General features: G+C 42.4%; 4 protein-coding genes across 4 annotated transcripts; 2 read left to right on the plus strand and 2 right to left on the minus strand.

Moving 5' to 3' along the window:
* Nucleotides 1-11944: 11944 nt before the first annotated feature.
* On the minus strand, nt 11945-13169 carry LOC27208993 (extensin). Its single transcript, XM_039292735.2, has one exon. The coding sequence runs from the start codon at nt 13167-13169 to the stop codon at nt 12234-12236; it is 936 nt and encodes a 311-aa protein (XP_039148669.1). The 3' UTR covers nt 11945-12233.
* Nucleotides 13170-13244: 75 nt separating this feature from the next.
* On the minus strand, nt 13245-19085 carry LOC6734527 (major facilitator superfamily domain-containing protein 6-A). The gene is made up of 5 exons (XM_016181993.3): nt 18931-19085; nt 17509-17930; nt 16791-17445; nt 15366-16568; nt 13245-15250 (listed from the first exon to the last, which is right to left on the minus strand). The coding sequence occupies exons 2-5, from the start codon at nt 17754-17756 to the stop codon at nt 15068-15070; spliced, it is 2289 nt and encodes a 762-aa protein (XP_016027644.1). The 5' UTR covers nt 17757-17930; nt 18931-19085; the 3' UTR covers nt 13245-15067.
* A 577-nt stretch (nt 19086-19662) lies between these two features.
* On the plus strand, nt 19663-20047 carry LOC6734528 (drosocin). The gene has a single exon (XM_002081501.3). It carries the CDS (start codon nt 19712-19714, stop codon nt 19904-19906), a length of 195 nt encoding a protein of 64 aa, XP_002081537.1. The 5' UTR covers nt 19663-19711; the 3' UTR covers nt 19907-20047.
* Nucleotides 20048-20892: 845 nt separating this feature from the next.
* Nucleotides 20893-22080, plus strand: LOC6734529 (attacin-B). Its single transcript, XM_002081502.4, has 2 exons — nt 20893-21424; nt 21489-22080. The coding sequence occupies exons 1-2, from the start codon at nt 21171-21173 to the stop codon at nt 21889-21891; spliced, it is 657 nt and encodes a 218-aa protein (XP_002081538.1). The 5' UTR covers nt 20893-21170; the 3' UTR covers nt 21892-22080.
* Nucleotides 22081-22202: the final 122 nt, after the last annotated feature.

Here is a 22202-nt window from a genome sequence, read left to right on the forward strand (position 1 = left end):
AGCCAAATAGAAATGCTCGCCGACAAAAGTCACTCAGCGGCAGAGATTCCCACCAACGAAAAACTCCAGTTGGGCCAAAGCACAAGGCTCAAGCAACTCGGAAAACTTCTACACAAGAGTTAATGAAATTTTCAAAATTTTCCAACACGCAGCCGACGGAACCTCAAAAGCAATTAATCACCTGCATTAAAGCGCGTTAGCTGTCGACATCTGAGACTCACATATACCCCCAGCAAAAGTTTGGCAAGTACACTGTCAAAAAATGTGGTTCGAAAACATAAAAATAAAACAAAAACAATATGTTACTTGAACTTACCAGCAGTTGCAATGGCTTTATAACTCTGGAGCAATTGCAACTTCTTACAAGAATGCAACCAGCTCCTTTTCAGTTTTGTGGCAGCAATGGAGCTTAATCGATTTCCAATGCTGCCTATTTTCTTTTGTTGAGTGTACAATGATGTTTGCCACCCGCAGAGCACAAGTTCTCCAATTTTCCCCCCACTCTGGCCAAAGTCCTTTGTGTTATTGTTTACTTTGGAGAGCGCCAGCCGGCAGCAATTGTGTTTGCTTTTTTGGTAGTTAATCCTATTAATTAACTGGTCTCTTCCGCTCTTCCACTCTCGAACTAATAAGGTGAGAGTCCTTGGCAGGTGAAAGGCGAGAGTGGCCCTCCGGTCGAGTGGCCACTGTGATTAATGGTTTTAAAGGGTTTTTTCGCCGACAATAGTTTGGGTCCTTTGGTTTCGAGTGTCAAGATTGATGGCAAAAAACCAAAATAATTTATTAAAATCCTTAAATAAAGTGGTTAACTGAACATGGTGCTTTTTGTTAGTGGACTATAAATCAGGCAATTTAATCCTTTACTAAGATAACTTTACTTTTAAGTAAAAAAATATTTCTTTATATTTATAATGCTGAAATATCTGTTTCGCAATCCCAAAAGCTAAGTAAGGGGTATCTGTTAGTTTTCAGTTCTTGCAAATTACAAATTCATCTAAATTTTCATTCGCCTCTTTTCTCAAGAACTTCGTGCTAAATAAATAACCACATACATATGTATGCACTTACATAAGCAACAAGGACCAAGAAAGTGTGTGTGAAAATCTCAGAAACAAATTAGTTGCGTGTAATTTAATTTGAAAAGCGAGCGTGTTTATCAAACAAAATTAAAATGGTTGCACGGCGGAGGGCGGGAACAGCGGCAGCAAGGACGAAGGATAATAACAACAAAAACAACGGGCGACTGAACCGCAAGTGGTAAGAAAACGCTAATTGGATTTTATTTTAGCATGCGAAACAAGGCACGATGTTTCCAGTTTCGCCCCGTCCCATGATGGCCAAGTTAATAAACATTAAAAGCAATTATGATTCTTGGTTAAGATGTCATTGTCAGCGGTGCTTTTTGTGCTTTTGGTCGGGTTATGTTTTTGTTTTTGTTCTACTTTTCGGCTGTGGGGAAAGTGAAAAGATCCTTTGAGACGGATAAGTTGAATAGGAAATAGAAATTTCCTCGTCTTGTAATTTAATTTAATTATATGCTTATATTGTTTCATAGATCGGAACTTGTAGATAAGTAATGTTTAGCTTAAGAATTTTAACTAAAAAATGCTTTAAAATCAAGTAAAAACTTTGTGCAGCCAATTTAATCAATCCATTAGGAGTGTATATAGCTTTGCCTATATTCGTAATTAATGAGCCACGAATTATTTCAGCTGCTTCCCTTGTCGAGCATTTTCAGCAAGCAGCTACTAAGAAATTTGCCATGAATCAGCAACAAAGCAGCAAAGTTCGTTCCCTTCAGCCTGCTACCATCTTAATTATAACTTGTTGCAAAGTCAAAGTTGGTAAGGTGTGCGCCATAAAGTATGCTGCAGTTTATGTATACACATCCTAGGATTTTTCCTCTTAGTTTTCCATATTTTTTTTCACCCACTTTTTGCTCGCTCTCCTTGGGTTTTCGTTGCGGTCAGGCGGGCACCGCGAGTCAGACAACCGCAGAATTCCAAGCAGCTGTCGCATAATTGCATATACACAGCATATGGCAGCGACAAAGGGGAAATGGATGGTGGAGAGGGGGGGTGGAATGGCGGTGCCCAAGTGGGTGTAGTGGTGCGGCTCAAACGACAACATAAATCCTCGGCTTGTGCCTTCCTGGTTATTGTTTATCATGCACACACCGTATGCATCCCAGAATATAGCGCATACGCCATGTGGCCCGATGCAAATATAAATATATTAAAGTGTCGACCTAAGCACAATGCATCATTAATTTGGCCAGGTGAACCAGGCGTGTTGGAGCAACTAATTTCTAAATTTATCCTTAATTTCCACTTAACTTTTGAAGTCTCCATTATTGAATGTGGCAAACCCAGCTAATAGTTGAAGTTTATTTAATGCAGTTCGGGATAAAGTTGGAAAAGGGGTCGAATTGTGTTTATTAGGTATAGTACAGATTTGTAGGTATGAATGCCACAAAACCACATTGGAAACATTCTATTAAATAGAATGAACTATGCTGTACAATTCAATTAAATGAAATATTTAAAACCTATGCCTTTAAGCTGCAATTGCATTCGCACTATCAAAAGCTGACGGTTTATTGGCAGTAAAATTTTATTTGCCTGCATATGAGCTTTCTGGCAAATATTGAAACAAGTTGTTCCATTTTCAAACGTCACGTTTGGCACATTTGGAAGCCCAGAAAGAGCTGAACGAGAACGAAGATGGAACGAGCAGTTTGAAATTCAATTTGCCGGCGATAATTCCACGGAAAAGTCGCTCGGCGCAAAAGTGAAAGCTGTTTGCCATTGGCACACATGTCGTATGCGTAATTTCGGTTTAATTGATTTCTAGCGCAGCCGCTTGATGGCTCCTGACATCCCCGCCTCCTGCGCCCCCTTTTTTCAAAAAAAAAAAAACTTTGACGAAATGCTTTTAGCAAGGGCAAGCTCAGTCACTATTTATTTTGCCGCTTTTGCAGCTTAACTTTGACTGCCACAGCCATTTGTTGAAGTGGATTTCGTTTTCTTGTTTTTCTTTTGAGCCATACTCGGCTTTGGCTTTCGTTTTTTGCGCAATTGCAAATAAATGAGCAGCGTTCAAGGTGTGCTGATTAATGCAGTTCTATTACTACACTGCAAAAAAACAAAATAAAATATCTAATTGAATCAATTATTTTGAGCTTAATAGGACAAGCTTATAGTTCTAATATATATATATAATAAAATATTTGTAATTTTATCGAATTTATGTATCTTCTTTGCTAATGATGTGCAAAATTAGGTACTTTTTTTTCAGTGCACTTCTCCCAATCGGTTTTCCGTCGTCAACTCCTCCATTTCGTTTGCCATGCTGAAACGATTAATCAAGCCACAATTCGTGGCTGCGGATGGTTTTCGGTCTTTCGAAATTAATTTACGACATTAAATTAAAAGCTGCGAACTTTGATGCCTAAGACAGCTCAATTTTGATTTTTCGTCATTTAACAATTTAACAAACTTAAGACATATTGCGAGCGTGTGTGTGTTTGGGGGGGAATTTAATAAACTAAAACCATTTGCAGTTCACTGAACTGACAGTAAATAAATTTAACCTAATTCGTACATGTCAATAACAACAGCAACCGAGACAGGACATCCTCATCCTGCCCGACTTTTTCCCCTTGCTTTACTTAGCTTTCCTTTAGCTTCGAAGGATGCCATAACAAAGAAGAAGACCAATGGATGTGCAGGAGTGGAAAAGAAAGGAGGAACTGGCCGAGCAGCAAAAAGAATGGTGGTAACAGAAGGAGGAGGATATATGAGCTCAAAAACGGTGTTGGCCAAATGGCGATGGAAGTGGAAGCGTTGCACAATGGAAAAGGCAGCTAAACTTTAAATTCAAAAACTACTAAAGTTAAAAAAAAAAGTTACTAAATAGTATAATAATACAACACACATATATCCTATAACAGTTACGTTTCCTTATACACAAGCTTTTTATTTTCATGCACTTAAGTAATTGCCACAAAATAATACCCACACTTTCTACTTATAATTTTAAAAGTAAGCTAACACTACTCTACACTTCTCTATAACTACATTAAATAATATATATGTCTTCCGAACCAAGGATGCTTTCAAACCAGAGCACATCCCACTTTCGGATCTCTTCGCTGTGTTATGAAGTGGTAAGTGTGAAGCAAAGGCAAACCCCAAAGATGACGGCCATCTTCAGGATAGGATGGCTTTTGGTTGTGTGGGTGCGTGGGTGGCGCTGTGTGTATGGATGTGTGTGTGCGTGTATTTGGCATTTTGCGTCCTGGGCAATGGCACCACATGCTCCTGATGGCTGCAGTTAATCCACTTAATGACCCCGATGATTTTATTGATGAGCGTCAGCGCCTAACGCTAACATATGCCGCCACCATGGCCGCTGATGATGAAGATGCTTCATTCCCACTCCGGGGATTGGATTTCCCACCCAGATCCGGCTCCATTTGCTTCAGAGCCCGCCATCCCACACTCCACATTCCCTGGCAGTTGTCATCGCCGCCTGTGCAGTGGAGCGTGCTGCGTCCTGTGCTCCTTGAGGGGTCCTTCATCCTTGGTATGTTTGTTTCCTGTTGATTTTTCGGCACCTAAATTAGTGGCAGTGACTCTCGTTTGGGGAGAGGAAACTGCTGGGATTTTTCCTTTTTGATAAAACGTCTGCCTGTCAGCCACGTCCTGTGTCTATGTGCCAGTGTGTCCTGTTTGCGTTATTTATGCGCGGGCATTAAAATACAATTTTTATGCTCGCCATCGCCAGACTTATCCTTTGACTCACGCGGACGCCTTGCTATTCCCAATGCTTGGCTCATTCCAGTCTCAACCTTTCACTGAGAGAAAATGTGTTGCATTAGCACAAAAAAAACATTTTATATCAGACAGTTTCACAAATGTACATTTTAGTCTTGTTATACAATAATAATGTTAAATTAAAGAAAGCAAACAGCATTAGTACCTAAAATAACCATCATTTCTACCATTTTTTCTCAGTGCAATGCCACCTCCGCCTCCATTGGCATCAGCATCCACGTCTTTTGGGGCCAGCTCTTCAGAAGCATCTTTATTGAGTGTAAATGCGCGTGGCGAAAGCATATTTATTTACGTTGAGCTGCTTATTTATTTGGCAAATGGTTTTGCATTTGTCAACAGCAGCAGCAGCAGCAACAAAGTGGTAAAAGTGGGAGGAGAGTGGCACAGAGGAGCAGCGGCGACAACTTGCATTTCAATTTGGACCACGGTCCCCAATCGTCTGCCCCAAAAAAAGGGGGTGAATCTGAGTCTGCATTTGGGTATTTGTCTATTTGGCATTGTGTGTTGCTGGGGTTATTTAACAGCTCGTTTAACTAACACAAAGAGACCTTATTTACGCAAGACGGAGCCTTTGAAATGGGGCATTTAATGAGTTATATCAGTCACAAATTAAGGGCGAAGATTATAAGCTAAGTTTCGGGAGGGTCACTGCCACAAGTAAATAATATCCCTTCGAGTATTATTACCCAGTGAAACCTCAAATATTTCGGATCACTTTCAAAGTGGTAATTGTATAGTTTAAAGGGTGTATTATCCGCCTGTATGAACTTCGAACTTTGTTTTCCTATGAATATACATCTATGTATCTACACCTCTTATGTCCTACTATTTAAATGCAAGTAAAGGTAAATCAATAGTCGGGAAACTCGAAACTTTGGCTTTCTCTTATGCTAATTTATGTGTTGGTTTGTCGACAATACAATTTGGGGTGATGCCTTCAATTAATTTAAACTTTAATAATTGATAGATTCCCCCGCAAAGTAGGTAAATCCCAATATTTATGGTGGCATGTCGTTCTGATTAACCTTTGAGATTCGGCCGAATAGTTTCAGGCTGCACACGACAAGCCAATGCTGCCACTTAATGATGCATTAAAGCGTTAACATTAATATAGGCCGCATCACCACAACACACCGCAGAGAATCCTTACGCTCGCACACACACACACATACACACACACGCTCAATTTTAAGCCATCGACATTGTGACACTTGGTGCTTTAATTAAATTTTCGATAATTGCATGCACCGAAGAGCCGCCAAAGGACATGACATCGATGGAAATATGAGACGCAGGGCGGAGTCAGTATATCATAAATGCTGATCCTGATAATTATGTTAAAGTCGTTCAAGCAGAGTATGCACATTGAAATTTTAATTGAAGAGTTTTCCCTAAAAAAACGTTTATTAAAAATTAAAATTTTTGACTTAAACATGGTATATACTCGTATAAATTAAATATTACATTTTGAATATACTTTTATATTAAATTAAAAATTATTTAATCCTTAATCCTCAGATGAATTAATTTTATAAAATCCTCTTATTCCATACATTTTTCAGCCCTGGCGGGTCGCAAATGCCAGCAGGGTAATGAGAATATTTTTGTTGGCGCCCGGCGCATTTAAGTGGCATTTTTAAATTGATTAAAAAAGAATCGGTGATGCAGCAGTGCCTTCTTCGCAGTTTTCAGTCGCTTCGCCAGCTCATTGTGGCTCTGAATTTTCCCCTTGTTTTTCGCTGGCGTTTAATTAACGAGGCCTGGACGACATTTGTGCCGAGCGACATTTTTAATTTCCTTTATTTTGTACTCAGCAACATCGGAAGTGCCGTCAGCCAAACCGGAAGTACGCCGCTCACACACACACTCGCACACTAACGAACTACGAGCCATAACCAAAGTCGAACAGTGTCAAACGGGCGCATAATTAACTTGTTGCCACGCCCACTGCCGGTACTTGAAATAAAAACGGAGAGCAGAAGAAAAAAAAGCGAGAAAAAATGAATGAAATGCAGGGAAAACAGTCGAGAAGTAGAGCCAGCCAACTTTCACTGCGGCTAAACTTGGCCAGAAATGAGCAGACATCTCCTCAGTCGGAAGTCCGAGACATCGTCGAAACTTTTGCCATAGCTCGAACATAATTATAAAAGTTTCGACAAGTATTTGCCCAGGTGGGCCAACACAGCCAGTGTTCGTGCAAAAAAAAAACTAAGTCGAAGAAAGGGGCAAAATAAATAAAGAAAAAAATAAAACAAAAATGGGAAAAAAATAGAAGGCAAAGGAAGAGAAACCGGACCAAGGTTTGCCAAGTGCCAAATGCCAAGTGCCAGGAGCAACGGCGGCAGCAACTTTATTCCCACTTCTTCTTGGCCGTTCCCTACTAATTAGCCTGCTATTGGCATTTTTGCTTAAACGCTTAACGAGCTCCTAGAAATTGCCAGTTGCTTTTGCATCCGTTAATTGCCTCGACCCCGCCCAATTGCCCACGATTTCGACCCTCGCCCCCTTTGGTAGCCAAAAACACTTCTCGCCTGTGCCGAGTATGTTCGCAAATGTGATGGCTAATACGTCTTGCGCTGCGTATACGTAATTTCTGTGTAAGCCATGTCCCTGGCGGGACCATCAAAAAACCGTTGGCTCGACCCGCCGCAAAACCGTGATCCTATCTGCTCCTGACAACAAGCAAACAACAACCGAAGGCTAATGATTTTTGGGCCTGGCTAAAGTCGATTAGGCGGTACCCTTTACCCTTAGTTACTATAAAGATTCGCTTACCTATCTTTAAAGTTAATCTACTGATATTGGACATATACATTTAAGCTTAAAATAATGTGAAAAACAAGAAACAGCTCAAATTCCATATGAGTTTAGATATTATCCTGCCCATAATGATGATAAATAGCTAAATTGCGATACTTTCAAGTTATGTTTAGCATTCAGAATTGGTAAGAAATTATTAAAAATTCCGCAAGTAGCTTAGCATCTAAGTTGGCTCTTTCAAAGGGTATTGGCAATCGGGTAAGGCAGGAAAATCTCTGTGCAGGCACTTAAGCGATGATTGAAGTGAGTCGCCGGTTTTTTGGTCCTGTTCCTCGACTGCCACGCTCACCTTTTCCGGCGTTTCTCGAATTTGTGGTGGTACCTACGTACGAATGTTGAAACCGTAGAACAGGGCCACTTGGAAATTGCTTTGAAGGGCTGCTGATGCGGATGCTGCCGTGCCATTTCTCCTTTCTTATCTCACTAAAATAGGCATTGTTGGTCCCGGTTATGTTTGCTTCAGTGTGTGTGCTTGGCCTGGCTCTTTCTTTTGATTTTTGCCATGCACGCATGAAAATTGTTTTCCTTTTGTTCTGGGCGCAGGACTCAGGTCTCAGGACGAGCAACAACAAAGGCCAAAGGTTGTTGACAGCGTCAGGAAACTATGCTATGGATTATGATGCTGCCAACAGCTAAGTGCGTTCTTAGGGGCGCTTCAAAGGACGGGGCGTGGCAGGGCATGTGGGCAGCAAAAGGGCGCGTATTGACAATGGGCTGGCAAGGATTCTCCTCTCGCTGAGTTAAGGCTTTAACCAACTAGGCAAATGCAGGTGAATCCCCGGCTGGGTCTGATGCTGGAAAGGCCTGATCGAAAGCCAAATGGGCAGGGAAGCGGAAGACACTTTGAGAGATGGAGAAGAGAACCAGGCGGTAGTTGGCTTTGTCCAATAACAAAATCACCTCCCACTCGAAATGCAAGTAAAAGTGGTTTCTCGTCCTCAAAACAACAGGAAGTGTCACAGCTTTAAATTCATAAGTCTTTAACTTTTTTAGTGTAATTTAAACCTTACTTAAGAATCTCAACTATAAATGAACATAAAAGCTCATTAATAAGCAGGGTTAGTGTTCTCCCCAAATTAGGTTGCATAACTAAGAAACCATCATGGAAAGTACAACTCTGCCATATTTTCTCTCTGCTTTAAGTTGGTATTTCTATAAAAAACATAATAGTTTCAAAGTTAACTTCGCAAATCGTTCTGTGAATACGGATTTATTTAATCAGGCTCAAATGGCGCTTATCCTGGCTGGGAAAATGGAGCTGCTTACTTAGCATCGTTATGGCCAACGATTTATGCATAAGCGGCGAATAAGGAGCATTACAATTTGGCTAAATCTCGGAGCGCCCACGTATGTGAATGGGCATCCTGCTTATGTGCATGTGAATGAATCCAGCCACGGAGACAAACGGCAGCCACTTAAAACTGTCACAAGTTAAAAACCGCAAACTGCACTCGCAACAAGGATTGCACCTCCCCAAAGGGTTGCGAAAAGGACTCAAGTAGGAATGAGGTGCACGTAGGGAGCAAAGAGAGACATTATGCGACGGCATGGAAACACACAACAATTTCACAGACAATGAATACATTGGCGAAATGAGCGGGTGGGCGGAGGACTCCTAGACACGAGGACAAAGGAATTTAAATAAATGCATGTGCACGAGTTGGGGCAGAAAAAAAATCACAACAATTGGTTTCACACTGCAGGAAAAATCGCAACAATTGCAGACAAATTACACTGTGAAAAAAGGGTGTAATAAAAAGGTAAAAAATATGAATACTATCTGTGCAGGAATTATCTTAACAATAATATGATTTATATAATTCCTACTGCTTTTTAGAGACCTTGTTTTAACAAGTATGAAACGTTTGATTCTAAATGGATTTAGCAACACTTTTTTTCTCTGTGCACTGAATAGTCGGGGCTTAGATGATTGGGGGAGAAGGTTAGTAGGATTGGGTGAAAAAGAAGGATGGCCTTACAGCCACTCGAGGACAACGGCGAGCGATGACTTTGCATTTTGCATTACATTTACTTTTTGCAACTTTCGAGTTACTCCGGGCGAAAGCAGTTTGAAAATTATTGCAGATCCTGAAACTGGAGTCAGCAGCTTCTTTGGCTTCCTCGGCTGCCTCTTTCCTTCTTAGCCACATTTCAATGTTGCGTTTTTGGAGTTATTTTAAGGCATCGTTGTTGTTTTGCGTGTTGTTGCTGCTTACACACGCAAATGTCTTATTTATGCTCAGCACTTTTTGCCCAGCACCCCACAAGCTTTTCCCCCATTTTCCGCCCGGCGACAACTTCTTGCGGCTGAATGTCGTCGACATTGCTTTCTGCTCCGGGTTTCCCACTTTCTTCTCCAACCTTCTTCACCCTTTTTGGGGATGTAAGTCCCTCGGCTTCATCCCTGTGGTTCTCTTGCAAATGTTGCCTTGAACATAAGTCATAGTAGAAAATGTAAAACCGTGAAAACTTTGAAGATGATCATTTCGCAGGGGATTTTCAATATTTATTCTTCTTGAAAAGGCGTGGTAATTATGGTAATAGAAATTTTACATTTTATAACAAAATAAAAACACAAATAAAATCGAAGTAATAAATCTAAAAACGAAAGAAATGTCAATTAGCACACCAAAATTTAATCATACTTTTCTATATTAACAATACTGCTTGAAAGATTGAGTTTAAGTAACTTTCAATGACTACTTAGTGTAAATATACCACCCATTGGCTAACAAGCTATGGAATTTATCAATGCACTTGGAATTAAAGTGGCAGGGATCGGGCGATGGATTACGAAAAGGTCACCAAAAAACCAGCATTGTATTGGATGCATGCCCACGCATTGATATCCACTTTTTGAAGCCGCCCAGAGCGGTGGGGAGCGGAATCCCCGCAGCGTCCCCACTGATCCCCCAATCAAAAGCCAAGCCTGCCAGTCCAATTGTTCATGGGAACACAAAGCTCGGATTGCATTTGGCCCGACTTTTGTGGAGCAGCTACCCTGCAAGGATTTTCGCTATGCCATCGTACTTCAACTTCAGTCCGGGGCTTTCTTATGCAAAATCCATTCTTGTTGCTTGTTATTCTGGCATAAAAGAAAATTGTTTATATAGCTGAGAATATATATTTGACAAGAAGCGGAGCAAAGGATTCCACGAGGAAGAGTTGCCAGCGCATACTTTATTTTCTACGTTTTTTTCCCATCTTTTTTTTCTCTTTTTGGAGGGATACAGGACAGGACAGACCGAGCTGCTTAGTCCTGGCTCTAATAGAGCCTTGCCAGGACTTTTTATGCTGCTTATTAAGGCTGGAGAGGATTCGCCCCCGCTCGAATTCTCCCCGCGTCCCTGCTTTTCCTTATTTATTGTCATGGATATTTGAGTCAAGTTTTTGCTGCACTCCTTTGTGGCCCGTGGATAATATACAATTTTTTAATGGCACATAATCACGTTAACTGAAAACTGTCGTCGCCACTAACTTAATAAGCAGCAAGTCCAAAGTTCCCCGGACGAGAGAGCACTGGACAGCTGGGCACGTTATGCAATTTAACAGAATTATTTAAATTTCAACGAAACTTCTGAAGTGGGGCATGAAAAGTGAGCGGCAAAGTTTGCAACATGGCAACAACTTCACTCACCATGGGTCAGTGTTGCAATGGGCAACTTTTAAATTAACCCTAATTCAGAATGCGCCAGCAGCAACTAAATGGGAATAAAAATAAAAATGAAATAAAACTTAAATACAAATAAAAATAAACAAATGAGAGAAAAAAAGGCAGAGGCAAAGAAATGGTGGCCAACAAGTTTACAATATTCTTGCGCATTCTTCAACTTTAACAATTTATTAAATGGGTCAAAAGCCACTAAAACTTCATTTATCATTGCATAAGCAGGCACTGCACCACGCCCACCGCCCAGCCACCCGCCACGCCCCCTCGTGCCGCCCACGGGCAGCCAGCACGTCAGTCCGTTGAAATGCCAACAAATCGCAGAGACGAATGAGCTCGGCAAACTTGAAGCGCTTCCGGTATGCCACAGCTACTTTTCTCCTCGCTCCAGTTTCCCTGGACTTGTGCCGGGCATGTCGGCACTTCAGGGATATTTGTAATGGAGATGGGGTCGTTACGAACGGAGTCCGCCAAACTTGCTGTGCTTAAAGCCCCGTATTAGATTGGGTTTAACCAGAGCTAGGAAGTACGTAGAGAGTAGTCGTTTAGTTTATCCAACTTTAAACTATATATGCAATTAACTTTATATAGAAACAGTCATAAATCTTATATACGTATGTGTATTTAGGTTCAATTGGATTTTCAATTAACAGATTCCGATTTCATATAAAGATATTTATTTTTATAAATATATATATTTTTTTTTATAAAGATAGGATATCCGAAAGCCTACAATCCAGCTACTCAAAATATTTAATTAGCCTATCCATCTGTGCCTCTGCTTGATATTTAAGGTCATTAGCTGACTTCTCAGTTATATAATATTTATCATCGCGTGCTTGCAGAGAATGCTTAAAGATCATATATGTATTCAGCTACTATATATTATACCAGCGTACTTATAGGATTTAAGCTATTAAAGTAGTTCTCGTTCGTCCTGTTGGATGTACAGTCCAATTAGGACGTCGAGCTATAGAGGTGTTGTCCCTGGGAAATATAAAAATTACACGTCTTGTGGATCGAGTTATATCCGGATGTGGAGCTCTAGTGTTGGGAATTGGTCTTAGTGTAGGAGGTTCTCTTGTGGGATCGTTGAAAATGAAAGTCAGTCGTCTTGTAGTTCTAACTTGAGGTCGGGTCCATAAAGTGGGTTTTGTGGCTCGAACTGGAGACCTTGTGGGATTTGAAGGTCTTACCGGAGGTCGTGTCCATAGAGTTGCTCGATTTGTAGGCCTAATTGTGGGTCTGATTGGGTGTCTAGGAGTGGGACGTACTGTGACTCTAATGGGAGGTCTTGTCCATAGAGTGGGTCCAACTCTTGAGCGCGTTGGACGCACCGTTGGCAATGGAGGACGCACTGGCGGCCTGGTCCACAGGGTGGGCCTTATATTTGGCCTAGTCGGTAGTAATCTGGTGGGTGCACGTGACCAGATCAGAAATTTTCGAGTGGTTCGCACCGCATGTGGCCTAGTTGGCCTGGCGGTGGGTCTTCGGGTAACTGGTGGTTTTGGGATCCTCCTGGTTGGTTGCCTTGTTATGGGACGTCTTCTGGTGGGCCTGGGTGGTGGAATAGTTGGCCTCCTGATGGGTGGTGCAGTAGGAGGTCTAACAAATCGCGGTGGTGTTGGTCTGAAAGGCCGTATCGTTAGCCTTGGCGGTGGTGGTTTTGGCCTTGGAGGCGGTGGTCTGGGTATTGGTCTGGGCGGTGGTGGAGCACGCCTAGGACTCTCGTCTGGAAGTGGCAGAGTCAGTGGTGCTTTTGGTGGTGAATATGCCTGCGTTCCATGGATATGAACAAAAGTCAAGCAGAGCAGGCAACAATAGAGCACCAGCGCAAGTCGCATTTTGTGTGTTCGTGACGAACGAATGCTCCGATTTATATAGGTTACTATATAAAAACCAAAAATAAACACAGATGGTTGGCGAAAGAATTTGTGCCTTTGTCTTTAGAATTCACTCGGTAGTTAAACGTTTTATTAAACATACATAATTACATGATTTCTTGCTTTTTCCGTCTACTTCACTTATCTTTTGGTTTCTCTGTTTTTTTTTTGGGCTGGGTATTGTATCATATGTATGCGCATTGTGTATAATACTTGTACATTTCTATATAAATGTATACCGTATATGAGTATCTTCTTTTTGTTTCAATACATATATATATATACGAGTATAGAGAGAATTTCTTTTAATATCGGCTCAACAAACATAACTGTGAGTGCAGTTGTACAGAATGCATAATACTAAGGTTCATCTACCCGAAAAATCTTCAGAAATATGGTGCTGTACACAAGAACTGGCGTATCGTTACTATAAAATATCCAATTTAATTTGCTATCAACAATATTTAAATATAATGTTTACAGTATTCAATATATATTTATGTTTATGTATATCGAGCGAAAGATTTGCTATATGAAATCAGGAAAAAATATGTTTTAGGTACAAATACAGTTTAGTTTGCCTTTTCACTTTGGTGCGTCAACTTTCATATACTATATAAACGTATATCATATATTACTATGTTATATGTTTTCTTAGGTATGTCAAAATATGTCATTTTGTTAGTTTATTTGTGTAAAAATTAAAACAGTTTATTCAACAGTTGATTGCAATGAGGCGGATTTCCATAATATCAATCGTTACAACATTTGTTTATCCTTTGGTTTAAGTTTTCTGTTTTATTTGCAGGTTTTTCGTCTCTATGTTGCTTATTTTTTAATTTAGTTAAATTTGTTTTTCAATGTAACTACATTTATATTCCATAGTTCGTATTAGTTCGGTATTTATTGCATAGGACCATTTTGGGATTGAATGTGTCGCTTCCAATTTTGAAAAATTGCAAATATGTAACACAAAGATCATTATTTAAAGTTGCGCCCATATCATCTTCATAAACATTTGACTCAAAGTGAGCTACTAATTTTGCACTTTACATGAAACTGCCCTAACTTATTCGGTAATCAACACGGTGCGTTTCAAAGCCATAAGACAACGGATAATCTAAATTAATACTATGAAATAGTATAGTGAACATCAAAGTCATAATCAACTGCGGCTAAACGAAGCAGCACCCACTGCTTCCCGATGTCCTGTAGCCTTGAAACGCCTCGTATTCACATGTCCTGGTGTCGAATAACTTCAATCTCTGATTAGTATTTTTTCCGTGATTGTATAGGTACTTTATGAGTATTTCGGGGTGAACGGGTAACCCATGCGTATGAGTAATTTGCTTTGGTAATCGCCCAAAAGTAGGCAACAAACTCTGCATGCTCATAACTGAAAACTAAATCCGGGATGATCGATCGATCAATCATTGCCCGGCGCCATGCAACTGATATAAAAAGGCCTATAAATATTATAGATCGGCACAATATATATATATAACTATCCGTACACACACATATATTGCCCTATGTATATATTGCTAAGCTGCTATGTGAAAATTCGTTTCGATTTCCCCCCCTCACTCCATCGACTTGAACCAATCCAACTTATACGGAATCTTTATGCTGGCTATGTGGCATGTCCTATATAAAATATATATGTGTATATGTATATGCTATGCTATGGTGTAGATCGTATGTTGACTGCCCAACAAATCAAAAATAAAGCAATGCAGTTATGCAATTCATATTGCAGGCCAATGTCCAAGATATGTTTGCGGTTATACTTTGTTCGTTTTAGTACTGTGAGTATGAAGATGGGCTGAATGCCGACTCCGGGTAGCCAAGGTCCCCGTTTACTGAGCGAAAGGATTGTGCGGATTGGCACCGGGTATGTCCAGATTACCGCCAGTGGTCTGGTACGTGCCATATGGTCCTCCATTCGGATTCATCTCGTTCAGCCGCGAGTTGGACAGAGCTCGTGGAATCGGATTGCTGGGAACGCCGTGGGGTGCCAAATGCGAGGTCTCCTCGGCCACCTACAAATTGGAGTTATTGGATTAGTTATATAGATACAGGGATTACTACACACAACAATATAAATATAGCTTCCAATCTAGACTTGACCAATTGGATTTGCTACTCCTTACTCACCTGATGCGGATCCTCGGTGACTGGGATTTCCGAAATGAAGCCCTGCTCCTTGCGATAGAAGTTGACGAAGATGAAGAATCCGAGGACGAAGAGGCAGGCGATGCCGTACCAGCGGAAGGTAGTAGTAGTACCGTAGTAGGTGACGAACATGCCGCCAATGATGGCGCCGCAGCCACGACCCAATCCGTGATGGATGCCCTGGAGGACACCCTGAGCCGAGGCTCTCAGGTGCTTGGGAGTGTTGTGGGCAATGTAAGAGCAGGATGCAGCCCACACGGCTGCATGGGTTATGCCCTGCATAAGCTCGAAGGGCAGCACCATCCACGGATTGGTCAGATAGGAAATGTATAGGAAGCGCAGAACATTGCCAATCAAGCCCAGACACAACACCTTGACGTGACCAATTTGGGTAATCAGACGGAAGCTAAAGAAGTAGGCAAAAATCTCGGAAACATGATTGATGACAGAGGCCACACCGAACAGGGTGGGGGTGCCACCATAGTCCTGCAGATGCCAGAACAGAAAGGTGAAGATCAAGCCAATGCCGAAGCCCATGAACCAGGCCACGAAAAGGAAGGAGGCGGTTTTCAGGTCTTTAAAGTGGGTCAGCACAGTCATCCACTCCGGCAACTCCTTGGCCGTCTGGGCAAACACCTTGGACTCGGCACCAATATGCGGCTGTGGCTGATGGCCAGTGGCCAGGAAGCTACTGACGCCACCGGCACAGGCACCCGAGGCGGCACTGCCGCTACCAACTGCCAGCGATGGCAGATTCAGTTGGGCCGCCAACTGGTTCATCGACTCCTCCTCCGCCCGCTTGTTGGGATCCACGAACTGCGCCTGCTGCTGTGCCGCCAACTGCTCATCGATGGGATCGTACTTGAAGGTGATCTTCGAGGCGGAGATTATCGCACAGGTCATCAGCACCGAGAAGATGGAGAAGCAGATGTTGTAGTTCTTCTCCTTGTTGCCAGCTCCACAGGGATGATTCGAGAACGAGGTGGAGTGATCCAGGGCGATGCCCACCAGGAACATAGAGATGCCCCAGCCCAATGACCCAAACATTCGCTGGTGACCGTACTTGTCCGCATCCTCGCCCAGCAAAGTTATTACGGCGGAGTCAGCCAAAGTAATCGCCGGAGCGCTGAAGAACTCCCCAATGAGGATCACCAGGAGCAGCAGGAAGAACGCCTTTTGGATGTCCTGTGGGAGGAGATAAATTTGTATAAGTATTTTAAAAAGCATTCCACAGATACAATCCTCTTGGCAGCTGAGACGTTAAGTTAAATAGGCGAGATTTATTAGACATAAATTACTTAGTAGATGTTGAAATGGCAATAAAGATATGGATTGCAAAGCTATCCTATCAATCCAATCTTTCCATTGAACATTATTTTACTGGCACATCCTTCCCTATCCACTTACCGGAGTCCTGTACACCATGGAGCTGAAGATGGGCGTCACATAGTCCCTGTGGTACTTGTCGTCGTAGTTGCTCACAAAGTTGATGTGCACTGGTGAGATGCCCGCATCGATCCTGGGCAGCAGCAGTGATCTCTTGTGCCGACTGTGTGCTGCCTCCGCCTCCTCTAGGGCCTCATCCGCTGGCATGGTGCCAGTGCCCATGTCCAAGTGCTCCTGCTCGTACATGGCCGACAGGTCGCGCTTTGTGCGTGTGTAGGTCAGCACAAAGTCCGTGGCATTGCGCCGCTCAATGCAGTTGATGGCCTCCGGTCGGATGAAGCTCAGCGGAATGGTGAAGAGTACCCAACAGGCCAGGGAGCCCAGGAGCAGACGCTTGCCCTGCCGACAACGATCCGCATAGGAGCCCCAAAACGGGGCCGACAGGAACTCTACGAAGGGACGCATTCCCACCAGGATTCCACACTGGCCTGGATTCATGCCCATCTGCTTGAAGTACACGCCCATCAGCGGAAACAGTGATCCAAATGCGGCGTAGAAGAAAAAGTAGAAGCTTTTCACGGGTATCAGCTCCCGTTCTGTGCTCGCCCCGAAAAACATTTCCAGGATGTCTGAGTGGCCGCGAACTTTGTGCGTTGAGTCCTTCGCCTCTGGATATCTGTTGATAAATGCGAATCAATTAGTTGGAACTGGAAGTAAAGGGCTTAATCCCTTGACTTACAGATTGGGATCCACCTCGCCAGTGGCCTCCACATCCACCCGTGGCCTGGCTCCAGGTGGTCCGTATCCGGCTGCCTGCTGCTGCGGCTCAATGCCGTAGTTCATGCCCTGGTCGTAGCCACCTGTTGCCTGCTGCTCGTATCCATAGCCCTGCTGGCCATATCCCGCTCCTCCGGCGGGTGCTCCGAAGGGATTGGCTCCTCCTCCGCCACCGACACCTCCGCCGGCGCCTGCAGTGTAGGGATTCATTGTTTGCTAGTTCCTTGAACTCGAAAGGTCTCTGCTGGATGGTCCTGGGTGCTCCTCCCCTAAACCCTACCCTTTCTGGTTGGTGCTGTTCCGCTCTTGGCTGACACTACCCTTCGGTCTGGTCTCTTGTGTCCCAGTTACAGTCTCATTATCATCTCCATTATCATTCGGCAGCTGCATAAAACAAAGGACACAATCCATCATTACCATTTCATTGTTCTGGCTTACACAAAAGGAAAGATTTAGATAGTTTTTCTCTTCGCGTGTTTTGTAGGAAACAAAAAAAAAACTTCCTGCAAGTTTATACAGACAGGCATTTTTCATTAACTTTCTTTAATAATTTTTAATACAAATTAATCCAGTGCTTAGTTCAAGTAAACACGACTTATATTGCGTCCATTCCGGAAATCAAACAAAACCGAATGTCAACTTCCGTTTGACATTTTCTTGCTTTTTTGAGTGCGCACTTAAATATTTTCCCTCCACTTGGCTTTTATAAATAAAAGCGTAAGATACAGAGACTTGAAAATGGCAAAACAAACAAGCTCTGCCATTCACTCTGGTTTTTTGAGTGAGCTCAAGCGAGTTGAGTGAATTGCATCAGCTTGTGAGCTTTGAGCGTGAGTAATTTCTATTACATTTTTTGGTTGAGTTTACTGGCATCACACATACGCACCGTTGGCACATAAGAAATGTGGGTAAATGGGTACGATGGTGTGTGTATATGTGGGTTATTGTCTGTATATAGAGCAGACTTGTTGTTGCCACTAAAGGCTAAATGCAAATGGGGGTATTTTGTTGGGAAAATTAAAGATTTTTGAAATAATAATAAGATGGTAAGGTAACATCTAACAATATACCAAATATAAATACACTTATTTTTGCAAGGTTTTCATACAACCTCATTTAAGCACAGAGCATACACAGTTCATTTATCTTAGTTAATTATAAATCCTTTTGCAAATCTGCAGATTTATTTCCCTTTTAATGCCACACACGTGCCCACAAAATCCGAGGTACATATCACACTCTATATATAGACAATTTTCGCACACTTCTTGAAGGCCATTGTCACAGGTTGAGACACTTGGGGCGAAAGCCACCTACAAGTCCTTATTTCGTATCCTGTGTATTATGTAAACTTGTCGCACTATTCAATAAGTAAATTACACACCAGAAATATTGTTTGGCTGGCTGGCTTCGCTGAACTATTTAACTATTCGGCTGTGGGGCAAATGTGTTACGTGCGTAATCGATAAGCAGAGTTTTCCTCGCGTCTGGCCTCTATACGAGCGTTTGGCAAGCTGCCCAAGAGTTTTCCCAAAGAGCCCCGAAAAGAAAATGTTGCGCTCAGAAAAGCGGACGGAAAAGCTCGCTCAAGCGCGTTCCGCTGTCGCACGCTAAGGTGTGTGTGTGAGTGTATCTGTGTGTGTGTGTATCCAGTCTAATGAGATTTGACGCGGTCGACGGCAGGACTTCAAAGAGAGCGAAAGAGAGGGAGTGTCGCCCTGTCACGGCGAGTGCGAAAGAGCTGACAAGAGTGAAAGTGACAGCTTGGCGGGAAAAATTCGTTTCAAAATTCCACTTCCTTCAGCAGCTTACAAGAACCGAAAGTATTTTTAAACTTTGCAATGTAAACATAATATATTAAATTATAAATTTGTAAGATATAGTCTTAGTAAAAAAAACAGCTGCTTAAAATGTAAAGTACCGAATGCTGTAAACTACGTAGCAAAAACGCACATAGGAAAAAAAATAATAATTTCCAACACGTTTGCCTTCAGTGGCCTACTCGTTCGTAGGCAACAAGAAAAGTCCCCAAGATGGGGAACCACCGGCGACCGCAGCCAAGACGTGCCACCCATTCGAAGCTTGCTGCATTGTTGCCACCTATAAAAACCCAAGTGCTCTGATTGAAATCAAATCAGTTCGATTTGTCCACCACTCCAAGCACAATGAAGTTCACCATCGTTTTCCTGCTGCTGGCCTGCGTTTTTGCCATGGCTGTGGCCACGCCCGGCAAGCCACGCCCCTACAGCCCACGCCCCACCTCCCATCCCCGCCCCATTCGAGTGAGGCGCGAGGCGCGGTCCATCGAGGATCACCTGGCTCAAGCCGCCATCAGGCCACCACCCATTCTGCCCGCCTAAAGATGTGTGGATCGCCCCCAGAAATCTTAAATGATCATCCGATCATATTTGTTGTGAATTTTTTTTTACTTAAATATGTAAATTTTTCACTTTCGGCAAACAGTAAATAATAAACACACGAAAGACAGCAATTAATAATCTTTAATCAATTGCACAAAAAACTTGGGGGGTTCCCATCGCTTATCAGCGGTTTTTGTACCGCATCTGCTGAGCTCTAGAGCAGATAAGAAATATACTTGCTCAAAACAAAACCACAAAAGTCACGTTTGAGGGAAAATAAACCTAAACGTATTAAATTCGCTACTCCTGTGAATCACAAACCGGTTCTATAGCACGTTTCTCTTAGATTGTAGCGAAATAACCAGATGGCTGCAAATCATAATGAATGGGTTTGTCCCCTAAAAAACAGGTGACAAGCCCCCTTATAAAAAATAGCTTAATAATAGATTATTAGCTCGTATATAATTGCATATATAAATACTTTAAATAGATCACATTAGACAAAAAAGTTATTCTTACAAGTTTATATTTATTAAATTATTAGCACATATAAAAATATATATCCTTGTTTTTAAAAACAGGTTTTGAAAAAAAATGTTTATAAGCTAATTAGCTGATAGATTATATTTTTCAGTGCAAACTTTTCGTTGACACTGCGAGTTAAAGTTTCCGCTCTCCTCTCTTTCGGCTGGCATCCTTTTTGCCCGCTCCTGCGCAGAAAATTCAATTAGGATTCGGCTGAAACTTCACTCAAATCCTGCCGCTCTCGCCGTCGCTCTTTATTTCGCTCGCCAACCCCTTCCGGCTCCACCAGGATAATCCCCCCACGCAAAAAACCTATTGATAAAGCCTGACATCAAGTGAGAAATACGATAGAGAATCCCTCATAACTGTCAAATGCCGACCTGCGCAAGATGAGGATGCACTCCTCCATCTGGGCACAAAAGAAACCACTTGGAGACGCCGTCAGAGGTCCTGCGGCGAGGGTGAAACCGGAACAATGCAGCAACAAGTGGCGTCAATGGGTCGCAAAAAAGGGGAGGTGATGAGGTCAAGTCGCACAGCCACACAAGCAAACAGCAGAAGTAAACCACCATCACATCTGAGCGGGGAATTTCGCGTTGATAAGGCATCCCGGTCGAGATCGGCAATCAGATGAATCATGTGAACCACCAGAAAAGTTCTTCCCCGCATCTTGAGGTATAAAACCGAAGCATTGGCCACCTTGAAACATCAGTCAGCTCAAGCAATCCAGTCCAGCAACATGCAGAAGACAAGCATCCTAATCGTGGCACTATTCGCCATCGCAGAAGCACTTCCCACGACAGGACCCATTCGCGTCCGTCGCCAGGTTCTCGGAGGTTCCTTAACCTCCAATCCCGCTGGTGGGGCTGATGCTCGATTGGATCTGACCAAGGGCATTGGCAATCCCAACCACAATGTGGTGGGTCAGGTTTTCGCAGCCGGAAACACTCAAAGTGGTCCAGTGACAACTGGCGGAACTTTAGCCTACAACAAGTGAGTTCTCTAAGCTAAGACATTGTTAGAAAATATATAAACTTTATGCTGTCTTTTCTTGCAGTAATGGTCATGGTGCTTCTTTGACCAAAACACACACGCCCGGTGTGAAGGATGTCTTCCAGCAGGAGGCCCACGCCAATCTATTCAACAATGGCAGACATAATCTGGATGCTAAGGTCTTTGCTTCCCAAAATAAACTGGCCAATGGTTTCGAGTTCCAGCGCAATGGGGCTGGTCTGGATTACTCTCACATCAACGGACATGGTGCTTCCTTGACGCACAGCAACTTCCCGGGAATTGGTCAGCAACTCGGCCTGGAGGGACGTGGTAACCTGTGGTCTTCGGCGGATCGGGCAACCCGCTTGGATCTGACTGGATCCGCCAGCAAGTGGACAAGTGGACCGTTTGCTAACCAGAAGACTGACTTTGGCGCTGGCTTGGGTCTATCCCATCATTTCGGCTAAGCCGTCGTATTTGATTATAGTAATTCTAATTTATTGACAATTATGTAAAAATTTAAATATTAAAATTATAAAAAATTATATTTTATTAAAACAAATCACGTCTTTCTGCGTTATGTATGATAAGCATAATTATTATTATCAATCAATTAATTAGACACTGTTGAAGCAATTAAACAACAATGACAATTATTTTAATCTGATTGTTCAATATATTTTATTTAACAGATTATTTAACAGATTTTATTTCCAGAGCTAAATGAATAATTTTTGAAATGATCGTTCCTAGTAGTCTAAAAAGATACTTTTATGCT

This window comes from Drosophila simulans, chromosome 2R, assembly GCF_016746395.2.
Source record: "Drosophila simulans strain w501 chromosome 2R, Prin_Dsim_3.1, whole genome shotgun sequence".
NCBI lineage: Eukaryota > Metazoa > Arthropoda > Insecta > Diptera > Drosophilidae > Drosophila > Drosophila simulans.

Excerpts from the sequence above, each read along its gene's own strand:
- LOC27208993 (XM_039292735.2), bottom strand. The coding sequence starts at position 13,169 with ATGCGACTTGCGCTGGTGCTCTATTGTTGCCTGCTCTGCTTGACTTTT.
- LOC6734527 (XM_016181993.3), bottom strand. The coding sequence starts at position 17,756 with ATGAATCCCTACACTGCAGGCGCCGGCGGAGGTGTCGGTGGCGGAGGA. Across the intron at positions 17,446-17,508 it reads GGCGAGGTGGATCCCAATCT|ATATCCAGAGGCGAAGGACT; the intron begins GTAAGTCAAGGG and ends ATTTATCAACAG. Across the intron at positions 15,251-15,365 it reads TCACCGAGGATCCGCATCAG|GTGGCCGAGGAGACCTCGCA; the intron begins GTGAGTAAGGAG and ends TCCAATTTGTAG.
- LOC6734528 (XM_002081501.3), top strand. The coding sequence starts at position 19,712 with ATGAAGTTCACCATCGTTTTCCTGCTGCTGGCCTGCGTTTTTGCCATG.
- LOC6734529 (XM_002081502.4), top strand. The coding sequence starts at position 21,171 with ATGCAGAAGACAAGCATCCTAATCGTGGCACTATTCGCCATCGCAGAA. Across the intron at positions 21,425-21,488 it reads GGAACTTTAGCCTACAACAA|TAATGGTCATGGTGCTTCTT; the intron begins GTGAGTTCTCTA and ends CTTTTCTTGCAG.